A 13394-nucleotide genomic window follows, 5' to 3' on the forward strand; every position below is an offset into this window, starting at 1 on the left:
TTTCTAAGGAAATGAAAGCACTACAAGTTTTTTTGCAATAATTACAATCTTATTGAATAATTTATGAATGAACTGTTATTTTCAATACAATTGACATTAATCTCAGAGGTAAATTAATTATTGAAAAAATCCTGAACAAATACTATCAATTCCAGAGAAAACTATCTTAAGTAGAAAAAGCATAAAAATAAAAGTAATAAAAAATAAACATAGGATACTGAAAAATTGCTTACCTATTAAAAACTTGTAAATTAATTTGACTAACAACTATTGTTACTAGTTAATGTTATGTAATAAGTTATGGATTTTTTAGATTAAATCTAATTTAATTAATTTATGGGTTACATCTTACTGACAGTATAATTATTTTAATAAACCATGATAATGGAGTAGTCGATTTTTAGCATGGATCAGTTTTTGATATATCATTTGTATTATTAAGAAATAAACTGAATGGAGTGGGTGGCTTGGTAAGTTGTTAAGGGACGATTAAGGTAACGAAATAAATGAAATGTCAAAAACTGATTATGACAAGCACAACATGTATTAAGCCAATCCGTTATGTTAAATGAGGTGCAAAACGGCAGTCAAGATGCCTTTCAATGCACTTATTGAATGCAGGAGGGCCACCACACAAAAATGAAAAGCTCCCACGAGGCTTGAAGCTGTAAAAAATTATTATATCGTAAGTCATTTTGTCAGTATCAATTAAGGATTTTATTAAACTTGACTTTACATAAATACCCATTATGTATCCGTACTTAAAACTGCCTGCATGTTTTGTAAAAAATGAGGACAAAATCTACTTAAAGAAACAATTACTAATACTAAATCTTATTTCCATTTAATACTATCTCAAGCAGATTCTAGTGGATACGGATATTGCCGTGTGTTTCTAAACCCATATAAAATTTGTGCAACCGTGAAAAAAAATTATATGTGCCTAAAGGGAAAATAAACATGGCATTATATGGATAATGGTGATGTTTTGTATATGATGCCTAAGCTTGTGTTCATGCATGCTTTCCAAGCTTGTTTATCACATTTTAGCCAAAATTAGTAAGCATAAAAAGGTTTACAAAAGAACTTACCCTTTGCTCTGCGGGCAAAATCAATCCCTTCTCGAGGGATTTTGCAAAATCTATGAATTTGTTTTCATTTTTGTCATGTATCCTGCCTTCAATTGGATCGACCAGTTGAGTATCTATTGCATGTAGCAACGGAACTATTGCGCTACTTTCTGGGTCTTTAACAACTGTACTACTTGGATCTACTAAATTCTCCGATATAGCATCTCCAAGAGTCAATTTCTTTCGGTCAATTATGTTAGTATTTATGAAGGGATCATTGAAACATCCCGTAGTTGGATTATAAAGGCCATACGTAATGGATTCTATCAATGTGAAACCTCTATTTGGTGTAACAAGTAACCCACTGTCCAAAGCAGCAGGTAAACTGAATAACTTAGATGTCGCACTGTCGAGTACATTGCCTTTTTCAGAATCGATAAGACCCTTTCTAAAGCCTTCGGGAAGTTTTACTAGTTTCTTTTTATTAGAGTCTTTAATAAGAGCTGTGTCTGGATCAATAAAACCCAAAGAGATTGAATCTTTTAATGACAGAACTTCGTTGGATTGTGGATCAGTGAATTTACCCGTGTTAATATCTAAAATACCCGATTCTACAGCTTGACTGAAAGATAAAGGTTCTTTTAAATAAATTATGGCAACTTGATCATAAGTCACAATTAACGATTTAACTTTATGCGTTACTGTATCAAATACAACAGTTTTCGTTATATCTAATTGCTTATTTTTAATGGCATCTTGTACAGTTTTAAATTTACCAGTTTGAAGATCTTTGGTTACAGCAACATCTGGATCTATTAGTTCAAATTTAATGGCTTCTTCTAGAGAGCACTCTCGAGTTTGTTTAGGTGCAGCACCAGAATCTGTGACTGTTTTCTGAGAAAATTCTTCATTAAGAGGTTTATCCAGGGTTATTAAAAGACCTTTTCTAAACGCTTCATCGAGGTTGTATGATTTCTTCGATTTTGAATCTAAAACTCTACCCTTTTCTACATCAATTCTGTGTTCTTGAATGGCAGCTGGAAGAGATTTGGTAGTATTACTCACCAGGTCTTTTAATACTGTTGTTTGAGGATCTATAAATCCAACTGACAATGATTGAGAAATGTCGTAAAATTCTCCATTTGAGGGATTGGCAATTTTACCAGATTCAGGCCTATACAAACAGTTTGATATTGCTTCTTCAAGTGTCAGTGGTGTTCGACATGTAACAATTAAACCTTTAGCCTTGGCTTCTAGTAGATCAATATTTTTTCCATTGGGACAATTGTAAACATTTAGTTGATCATCTATTAAGTTTGTTTCAATAGCTACAGGTAAAGAAACATATTTATTTTGCTGGTTATTTTTTACTAAAGAGATAACTGGATTTATAAGTTCATTTTCACAAGCATCCTTTAAGCTGTACTTATGCCCAGTAGCTGGGTGTACAAAAACTTTTTCATCAGGAATGTACAAACCCATTTCTAAAGCTTCATACAGACCAAAATTGGCAGCCTCTATATCTACTATTAATCCTGAATTCAATGCTTCTAACAAATTTATAGGTTTGTCACTGTAAGGCTCTTTAAATGTACCATTAAGTTTATCGATAATGCCTAAGCGGCAGGTGTCCGTTAGATTATATAATACTCCTTGCTTCTTATCAAAGTAGCAGGGTAATGATGGATTGATGTTAAAGTTACGTATTGCTTCATGTAATGTGATCTTCCTGTCAGTAGTTGTGTCTAATATTTTACCTGATTTCTCATCATAAAGACCTTGATGAATAGCTCTCTGTAATGAAACTGCTGCCTTGTTATCTACTAAAATACCTGATGCAAAAGCCTTCTGCAAAGATACCTCATAATTTTCACCCTTTGAAAAATCTTTTACTAGCCCTGTATTGCCATCTACATAATTATTGTGAATAGCATCAATAAGTGGGATTTTTCTCCAAATACCTAGTCGAGTATCTTTAATGCTAACTGAATCTGCATCGATCAAATTGATTTCTATGGCCTCTATTAAAGTGAGATATTGACCTGTCTGTGGATCCAAAAATAGTTGAGATTCTTCATCATATATTCCCTTTGCGATGGCCTCACTCAAAGACACCGGTGCACGTACTTCTACCAGCATACCACGTTCAAAGGCTTCGTTAAAATCTACAGGTTCATTGTTATGGCTCATCAGTAAACCCTCATTAGTATCGATTATACCATCGATAACTGCTTGCTCAAATGTGACTATTTCTTCATCAATTGTTACCAAAGTAGATGAGATGTCAACATACCCCCTATTAATTGCACTAGATGTTTTCAAGCGTTCTTTATTTTTAGGATTAATGAATTTTCCTGTTGCTGGGTCATAAAAACCTTTAAATACTGCCTCTGGAAGAGGAATCTGGCTCTTATATGGAACTACCATACCACGGTCATACGCCTCATATAGGTTCATTTCTGTATTATTTAATGGATCCAAGGCTTGACCTTTAATAGGATCAATCAGTCTTAATTTTATGGCATCATTTAAGGTAATGATATCTCCCGATCTGGGATCTTTCACTGTTAATATGTTAGGATTTACAACACCTCCTTCAATAGCCTCCATAAGGGTAACATCTACATTATTGATTGTAAATTGACCAGTTTTTGGATCATAAACTTTCTGGGCCAAAGTTTCCTGCAAAGACCATGGCAAAACTGTACTCAAAATATATCCTTTAAGATAAGCTTGATCTAAGGGTAAAAGTGGGCTAGTAAGAACACCTTTCTCTGCATCTATTAGATTGGTTTGTATAGCATCTTTTACCTCTACAATACGACCTCTTTTATCATCTTTAATTCTGGTTGAGACTGGATCCACCAATTTATATTCAATAGCTTTTTGTAAAGTGATGTCTTCTCCAGTAATGGGATTAAGAATTAGTCCTGAATGAGGTGAATAATAGTTAAGAAGAATAGCTTGCAGTAGGTTGAAAACAACAGTTTTGGTTTGTATTAAGTTACTATCCAGGGCTTTATGTAAAGGTACAAGTTGACCTGTTTTGGTGTCTGTCAGTTTACCAGTTTCTGAATTTACAATTTTTTTCTTTAAAGCTTCATCTAGAGGAATAAAAACATTTGCTTTAGTGTCTTTAACTTCACTGATTTTGTCGTCAATTATCAATCGATTTATAGCTTCGGATATTGGTAACAGTTGTTTTGTCAAAGGATCTCTTATTTTACAAGTTTGAGGTTCAAAAATGCCTTTGTGTATAACTGCTTCTAAGGAAATTGGGCGGGGTATACTCAACACATACCCTTGAGTAAATGCTTCGGGAAATGAAATGGATTTTTGAGTGGCCGTATTGATTATCAGGCCTCTTTGTGGATCCACAATAGACTTATCAACAGCCTCAAAATAGGGAACTAACTGCATGTTCTTAGGATCCCTAATAGTAATAGATTTTGGATCAACCACATTAGAAGAAATTGCTTTAATTAATGAAAGTACTTTGCCTTCTGATGTAATCTCAACATTTTTAGGATCAAATTTATCTGTTTCTACAATTTCTTCTAAAGTCAGAGGCTGATATTTTTCTTTTGGTCTATCATCAACATGAATAATCCATTTCAATTTAACAGCTTCAAAGAAAGGTACTTTTTTCCCAGTCTTCGGATCAACCATGTATCCAGAATTACGATCGATCAAAGGTCTACTTAATGCTTCTTCTAATGTTATATATGTTGGAGGCTTCTTAGTTAAGTCTTTTACTAAAATAGATTCAGGGTCGAATACTCCTAAATCATAAATTAATTCCTCGAAAGTTATATGTGAATTTGTATGAGGGTTTAAAAACATATGGGCTCTTTGATCATAGTATCCCAGTTCTGACAACTTTTGTGCAGTTAAATGTTTTGAAATAATAATTACAGCCGTTTGATAATTTTCAAGGAGGATTACTCTATGATTTGTTATGATCTGTATTTCATCGAGAGGACTAATTTTATGCTGATCTAAACCATCTTGAATGGTAAAAGGTAATTCACTATTTTGGTGTACAATTCGGCATATTTTTGGTTCGATTTTCTTCTGAGCTATGGCATCTCCAATGGGAATAATTTCGACTTTTTGTGGTTCTTCTAATATTATTACAGAGCTTACTTCTGATAATTCTTTAGGTTTTTGTTCTACAGGTTTTAAAATTTCTGCTGAGATAATATTTCCCGAAGTATTATCTTTAGGTTTAGTAGGAATAGGTTTAAGATCATTTTTAGATAATACTAAAGCATCAGATGTTATTTCTGGACGTTTCTCTGCAGTTGGTTGTTTTTGCACATTATCATCTACTGAATCTGGTGATTTTTTCTTCTTGTCTGTATAATCCTTTACTGCTTTTACTGCTGCTGCTCCTGCTAATACTGGAGCTACCACAGGTAGAGCTAATCCACCTAAAACTGCAATGAGACCTTTTTTAGTTGCTTCCTTAAAATCAATGGATTTACCCGACTTTTCATCCAAAACTTTTCCTGTCTTGGAATCAATTAAACCTTTTTCTACCGCTTGTTCGACTGTAATAGGTTTTTGAGAGTTAACATCATAGACAATTGAATTGGGGTCTATGATTTCTTTTTCCAAAGCTTCTTTGAATGTAAGTTGCTTGTTTTGGTCTTTGGGATCTACAAATGTGCTTGTTTGCTCGTTATAAATTGTTTCAAAAGCTTCAGCAATATTTAGTTCACTTGTCTTATGTGTAGTTACAATTGTTTGCTGACTCTCTTGTATAGGTTCGGGAAGTGCTGAAAGTTTTCCTTCTTGAAGAGCTTGCTTAATTGGAACTTTTTCACCAGATTTTGGATCTGTAAATATTCCTGCATTCATATCAACCAGCCCTTTGTTCAAAGCATCAGAAAAACTCATTTTTATGTCTTTAACTATGGTTTTATTTTTAGTTTCATTTACATCAATAACAATGCCTTGTTTTCGAGCATCTTCTATTGGTATAATTTGGCCAGTTTCAATATTCTGAACTTCGTTTTTATTTAGAAGAGCGTAACCAGATAGAATTTCTACTGTTTTGGTGGTGACTGTATGAATTGTGTCAACGGTTTCAGTAAGTGTTGTAACAGGTGTCGAATGACTGAATGCTACTATATTTGTTGGATGTTTAATTACAAGCAATCCTTTCTCTACTGCTTCTGATATTGGATAAATTTCTCCAGATTTTGGATCCTTAAAGGTACTATTTTGAGTGTCAATTAAGTTTGACTCCAATGCGTCTTCGACCTTCACAGAGTCTGAACTTGTTCGAAAAGGTAGTGCCATAATGAAATTTTCTTCAATTGCTTCGGTTATTGGAATGCTTTTATTGGTTATAGGATGAACAATTAGTTTGTTTTCAGTGTCTATTAGGCCACGCTTCAGAGCCACAGGGAATGTCATGCCAGCTGGAGGGAGATCAATTGGTCCAGAGGGCACTGCTGTGTCAAATATGTTATCTTTAACAGCTTCTTGTATATCTACAGTACCATGCCTGGTCTCTACGGTAGCTTTTTCATCATCTACTACTCCAATTTCGAGTGCTTTGCTTAAAGTTACTTTATCACCAGTTTTTTTAACTAGAGTACTTAATGGATCTACAATATCACAGACTATAGCTTCAGTAATACTTAAATGAGCACCTGTTTCTGGGTGTATGATTTTTTGACTTTCTGGATCTATCAAACCCTGTTGGAATAGTTCGGGAATAGATAGACTACGATTTAAAGGCACTAAGAGTTCATTGGTACCCTCAGGATCTAATATACCTCGACTAATAGCTTCATTTATATTTAACAAATCTCCACGTTGTGGATCAACGATTTTTCCTCGGCCACCATCTACTTTATTGGCTTCTAAGGCTTCTTGTAATGTCAATTTTTCCCCATCAGCGGTTGTAAATGTTTCTTTTTTGTCTAAAATCTTAGCCGTGTCAGGATCAATAATACCTGTTTTCAATGCATCCTTTGGTTTAACAACTTTCTTTCGCAGTTTCTGTAGTACAACTTTCTTGGCTTCTCGTTCAGGGCTAAGAGATTGGGCTCTACCAATTTTAACCTTATATGTAGGTTCTATTGTAATGCGGGCTCTTGTTTTTTCTGCTTCGGATGGGGCATTTTCATCATCTAGGCTAATAGTTGCGGTGTTTAAAATTTTAATTTTGTTTCCTTCTTGACTCTGTGTCTTTAATTCATCTAACTGTTGGGGTGTTATTAAACCCTGTTCAAGAGCCTCATGTGCCGTGTATGTTTTGCCAGTTTTAGGATCGGTTACTTGGAGAACACTATGTGTCACAGTAGTTGTGGTTTCCATTGCATGTGCTGGCATATTAGGTACTTCAGTGTCCATTTCAGCTAACAATTTGTTGTAAGTTGGTTGATCTATAACACCTTGCTGAAGAGCAACTTCAGCGGGTATTTGTTGTCCTGTTGAAGGATCAACTACAAATAGTTGTCTGACGACTTTTACTACTGACTGAGTGGATGTTACTGGTGTTCCTACTACTGTTAAAATACCAAATTTGGCAGCATCTTGCAATGTAATTTTATGTCCTGACTTATTTGTGTATGAACTTTTTTCTATATCAATAATATTACGACGGATAGCCTCTTTAATGTCCATTTCCTGACCCGTATGAGGATCTTTAACTTTTACTGTTTCAGCATGAATTTTATTGTCAAGAACAGCTGTCAGAAGATTTGATGCTTCATTAAATTCTGGATATATTACTACATTTGAAACAGGGTCATATATTACACCTGGCTGTATTTGTATAGGTTCCACAACATGGCTTTTTTCTCCAATTTTAACTTCTGTGTACACTGGTGGATTTTTGTCAACCACTGATGATACTTCGACCTTGGGAGGTTGACCTTCGATTCTAGTAACTTGTAATAATCTCTGACCTGGTCTGTCCACTTCCATTTTTTCCTCCAACAAGACTAAATTCTGATTGATAGCTTCTTTCATGGTAATTTTTTTATTATTGGCTACATAATGACCAGTGGCATCCAATATTTTCTTTTCTAGGGCTCTAAGAACACTTATTTTTCGTTTACTTATGGGATCAACTACAACAGCTGACAAGGGATTTATAAGTTTTAGATTTATACATTCCTCAAAGCTTACTAGGCGATCGGTTCCTTGAATTATAAACAATCCGGTAACAGGATCATACAGTTTTTGACCTACTGCATCAGCCAGTGACCACCCTTCTGTTGGTAATTCATATACCTGCTTTTCCAGAGCTCTTTTTTCACTAGATATGAAATCAGTTGTAACAATTTTACTATCTGCTTTGAAGGTATCTCGTTGAAGTGAAGAATCTTTCTTACTTACTATTGTAACAACTGTAGACGATTTAGGAACTGCACCTTTATTGGAACCGATGACTTTCTCTGAACTCTCTGTATCAGGGGCTAACTTACCTTCACTAATTGCTTGAACTATAGGAATGATTTCATTAGTAACTGGATCTGTATAAGTCTGTTGTTCATTATTTATTAGACCTAACCTTAAAGCTTCTGTATATGTAATTATTTCTTGTTTAATATCTTTATTAGTTACTGTGACATAGCGCTGGACTAGAGTACGAGTTACTTTAGTAGATACATTCAAATTAAGCAAGCTGTTTAGCATGGCAGCACCTTCCGGAGTAATTAAATGTTGGGCAATAGCTTCATTAAGATAAATTATTTTATTTGTACTTAAATCTATCAAGTTCCCTGTTTTTGGATCAATATAACCATGAAAAACGGCTTCTAAAACATTAAGTTCTTTTTGATTTTCTACAATACCTATGGGACGCGATAACATTTCAAATACTTCAGGTTTTACCTCGCCAGATTGTACACCTTCAGTAAATGGAATTAATTTACCGCTTTTTTTACTAACTAATAAGCTACCATTATTCTTTTTGCTAATATAACCTTTAGCATTTGCAGCGTTAAAGCTAATATGATCTGATTTATCAGGCGGTTGGAAGCCATCAACATCGAAAATTGATTTTCTAACTACTGAAATTATATAACCGCGACTAACTGCCTCAGGTATAGATAAAATTTCTCCGGTAACTAGATTTCTGAAACGACTGTCAGAAAGAATAATACCTTCCTTAAGGGCTTCACTTAGTGTAATGTACTCACTCGTTCTCAAATCTAAAACGGATTTAACTAAATCCACATCTAATACGCCGCGATTTACTGCCTCTAAAAGGGTCAATGTAGTTTGATGAAGTGGAGAAGATATCTTACCGTTCTCATCTATCAGATTATCATCAACAATTTCTTTCAAGGTTTTTGGCTTAACTATCAACTGACGTCGTTTGGCTTCCAAAAATGATAATTTTTCGTGAGCTAAAATGTACTTCCCTAACTTTGGATTAATAATGCCCGTATCTATAGCTTGAATTACGGTAATTTTATTGTCAGTTTTTGGATCAACAATTTCTCGAATATCTCCATCTACTACATTACATTTAACGGCCGCATCTATCTGATATTTATTTCCAGAATTTCGATCCACAATCCAACCGGTTCTGTCATCAATTAAACTTTGATTGATAGCATCGGCTAACGGTACGGCACCCGTTTGTAACTTAACTTCCGTGTGCTGAAGTAGGTATCCTCTCTTATAGGCTTCCCTTATATCAATTTTTTCACCATTTTCTAGTGTATATGTGCCAGATGTTACATCGACTCTTCCATCATCAATGGCTTGATTAATTGTTGTTGAATGAGTTACCTTAATCCTTTTCTCTGAAGGGTCCATGAATCCGTGTTCAGCTTCGTATATTTCCCTTTGTATCGCTTCTAGTAATGTTAAATCATGACCATCTTCTCTGATACCACACGGACTTTGTAGTCTTTCTGCTATTTTAGATTCTATGAGACCCAACTTTTGAGCTTCATCGATGGTAATCTGTATGCCGTCTGGTGACGCAATTATTTTGCCTGTTCTCACATCTAAGATCCTTTCAGCAATAGCATCCCTAATTGTCATGCGTTCTCCAGTATAAGGATTTATAATCCCGGCTACATCAGTAATGTTTTCAGTGCCGATACCTTCATGGACTTTATGTACTCGCTTTAATGACTTTATCTCAGTAAATTGCATAGTACTTCCCCACGTTTGAGGCTCCTGAATAATTTGCGTTAAAGTGGTGTGTTTGTCAGGAGGACGGCCATTTGTAATATTGTCTGCTTCATCTCTGTGCCATTTGGTTTGTGTTTGTTGATCGTCAGGAATTTTAATTGTAGTGCCATTTTCACTCCTTGTAGTTTTAGTAGTTTGAATATATCTGATTTGAAATGTAAATTATTAAATAAAGGAATATTTATTACAACAGAATTGATGATTAAAAAAAACTTACTGTTTACTATAGTGAGTGGTTGTTGTATACGTTGAGGTATGTTCACTAGCACTGCTCATGTGGAATTCCGTTCTAAATGTCCTGAATGGTTGGGGTTGCATTTGTTCAACCAATCTCTGTAAATAAAATGGTTGGATTTTAAATAGTTCTTATGAAAATAAATACATAATAAATAACTTATGTCTTAATTATATGAATAACGTTAAGTTATATAACAATTTTTATTTAAGCAAATTATTTTGTTTACATAGCAGTTAGAAATGAATATTTGAATATTTTACGTCAACATTTTGACCAATAGAACAAAATAATTATAGAGATTGTTTCTTAGTATATTAATTTGTATTTTTTTTCAATAATAATTCACTGTGGACCTAAACAAAATCAACCAATGTGAGTTTTTAAAAATTAAAAAATTTATTGGGAAAAATTTATTGCTCTTGATAAGTTGAAATAAAATATGTGGTTAGGTGAATCAAATTTAGACACTTATTTCTGGAACATTGTACATGCCACAATTTTTTTTTAATACAGAAGTTTCTGGAGGGCAATTCGTTATTTTTGACAGGTAAAAATAGCTAAAAGTATCACGACATGAAATAATTGGTTTAAATAGTGATAATTCTAGTTCACTTACAAGTATGTTTTATCAGTGACTACAATAAAATATTATTTATATAGTTTTATGAGCCATATGATCAAAACTAAATCTTTTAATTAATTTTCAAAACTATGCACCTCAAAAATAATCTTTATGAATAAATCGTAACAGAATCCATCATTAAAGTTTAGCTAAGTATTTGAGTTACACCCTGTATGTCAAATAATACTTTCTTTTTGTTAACTGTTAATGTTCAAACCGAATATATCTACAATATTTAATACATGTACAGCAGTAAATCTAGTAATAATAATAATAACAACAACAATAAACAAATACAAATAGAACAGATGTAAAAATAGATTGTGCTTAAAAAATAGACTTAAATTTGTTGTCTGATTGCATAAGAGAGTTGCCCGAACCTAGGACAACGCCACAAGTATTGATTCTCTGAATTCCGTTGCGACCAAATAGCAACGGAAATAGACCACTTTCGTTTTATTACATGTAAATATACACTCACAGATCAATGAGTTACTCGAAATTTTGCACAAAGGCAAGATTTTACCATGTAATTGTTGTTAACCTTTAAAATACCTAATCAGGACGCCTACGAATTTTCAAAGTAAATTATACACGACTTTTGTTGTCTCCTGTAAAGTATTAAAAAATTTAATAATGACAAATAATACCAATTAATTATTTTTATCGGTTTAATCTACTACAGATGATAAACTTTTATAACCTTGGCCAGAGACTACTGGCGCTTAAAATTGAACCACTTAATTTATTATACCTACTCGTATTTGGAAAATCATATTTAACAGCTAACAAACTTTTTGAAAAAGATCTTGGTGTATAGGGGAATATTATTCATTCTATATACAGGGTGATTCAGTCATGATGTCATTAATTTTAAGAGCAGATAGAGAAAAATGAGTATAATACGATGGCGTGATTAAAAAAAAAATTAAATGCATATTTAAGCAGAAAAAAATATTTTCAAATCAATATTTAACCCCCTTTTCAGGCTGTTACTGACCGGCCGGGTGACCAGTTATTCACAATTTGCGCACGGCTACGATATGAACAACGCGCCCTAGATGCAACGTTGCCACGTTTATATATTTTCGCTCTTATAAAGACAGTAAATAAACGGTTTGCTCACGTCAGCCAATAATAATTTAAAATGCTATAAATTATTTTTTATAATTATGCAATCAACACATTAAATTGTTATTGTTGCCTAGCAAGAACCTCGAGGAGGTCCAAGCATGCCTTGCCAAAAATGAGTTTTATTAACATCGTGTTAATTTTTTAATGTTCAAATACATTACCGTTACCGTCTATGCGCAAGTGTACCCGTTGGATAGATGAGCGGCGGATGCGATGGAATAAACCAGGGTTGTTATGCATTGCTTCAGCGGCATCTTCGATACGATTCCGCAACTGCTCTACATTCTCTTCCTCGGTATGATACACGACAGATTTCATATAACCCCATATACAAAAGGCCATAGGATTATGGACCCTCATCTCCCTATCCACCGATTAGGACATTGATCGTCTAAAAATCCACGGACATCGCGAGCAAAAATGGGCCGGAGCTCCGTCGTGCATATACCACATATCCCGTCGCATCTGAAGGGGAAGATTTTCAAACAATTCTACTAAAAATTGAAAGTAACGCGGCCCATTCAGATGTTCAGGTAGAAAATGCGGCCAAATTAAACGATCGCCATCGAATCTCCTCTGAAAGCTAAACCGACGAGTAGTGTGCGGGTTCTCATCTGACCAAATGTGACTATTATGGCTGCAAAGAAATTAGCTCTGTTTCACTTTAAATAAAATTTAATATTGAAGTTACAAAACTCCAAGAGTTCAAGTAATTTAAATTTCATTTCATAACCATTTCAATTTCATTACAGAAATAATGACATAAAAAACAACACTCACTAGATTAGATAAATTATAAAGAGAGGGTGAAATGTATGTAGTATTTAAATATTGACTGTAAGTAATAGAAGATAAAAAAAAAACAATCGGACGGAGACAAATAAACAACTCGGTACGTGTTTCCGACCTAGGCTAACCTGGAGCTAGGTCAATAACCTTCTTTCTATCTGATCCACTTTTGATTTGCAGTGGCCAACCAGAGTGCCACGGTTGCAAACAACTTATTCTTAACTATTTTGACCTCCTGAATCCAAAAAACTTGGTCGCAAAGCCTGAAAGTGGTCAGTTTAATTGTTATCAACAAATTAAATGTTTAAATGGCTGTAAAAAGTTTATTTTTATAGCTAGTAAACGGAATCCTATTTGGCTCCTAGAC

The 13394-nt window shown here is 34.0% G+C and overlaps 1 protein-coding gene across 30 annotated transcripts in view; it reads right to left on the reverse strand.

Annotated features, from left to right (window-relative positions):
- LOC108907022 (microtubule-actin cross-linking factor 1) overlaps positions 1 to 13394 on the reverse strand; it is a 389967-nt gene that overhangs the window by 44376 nt on the left and 332197 nt on the right. For all 30 annotated transcript variants that reach the window (XM_018710510.2, XM_018710500.2, XM_018710502.2 and 27 more), the window contains 2 exons: positions 10462 to 10577; positions 1092 to 10389 (listed from right to left, as the gene is read on the reverse strand). In XM_018710510.2, the coding sequence (XP_018566026.1) occupies positions 1092 to 10389; positions 10462 to 10577 (9414 nt within the window). The remainder of the gene's footprint in view (positions 1 to 1091; positions 10390 to 10461; positions 10578 to 13394) is intronic.

Source organism: Anoplophora glabripennis, unplaced genomic scaffold, assembly GCF_000390285.2.
Source record: "Anoplophora glabripennis isolate ALB-LARVAE unplaced genomic scaffold, Agla_2.0 scaffold166, whole genome shotgun sequence".
NCBI classification, from domain to species: Eukaryota; Metazoa; Arthropoda; class Insecta; order Coleoptera; family Cerambycidae; genus Anoplophora; species Anoplophora glabripennis.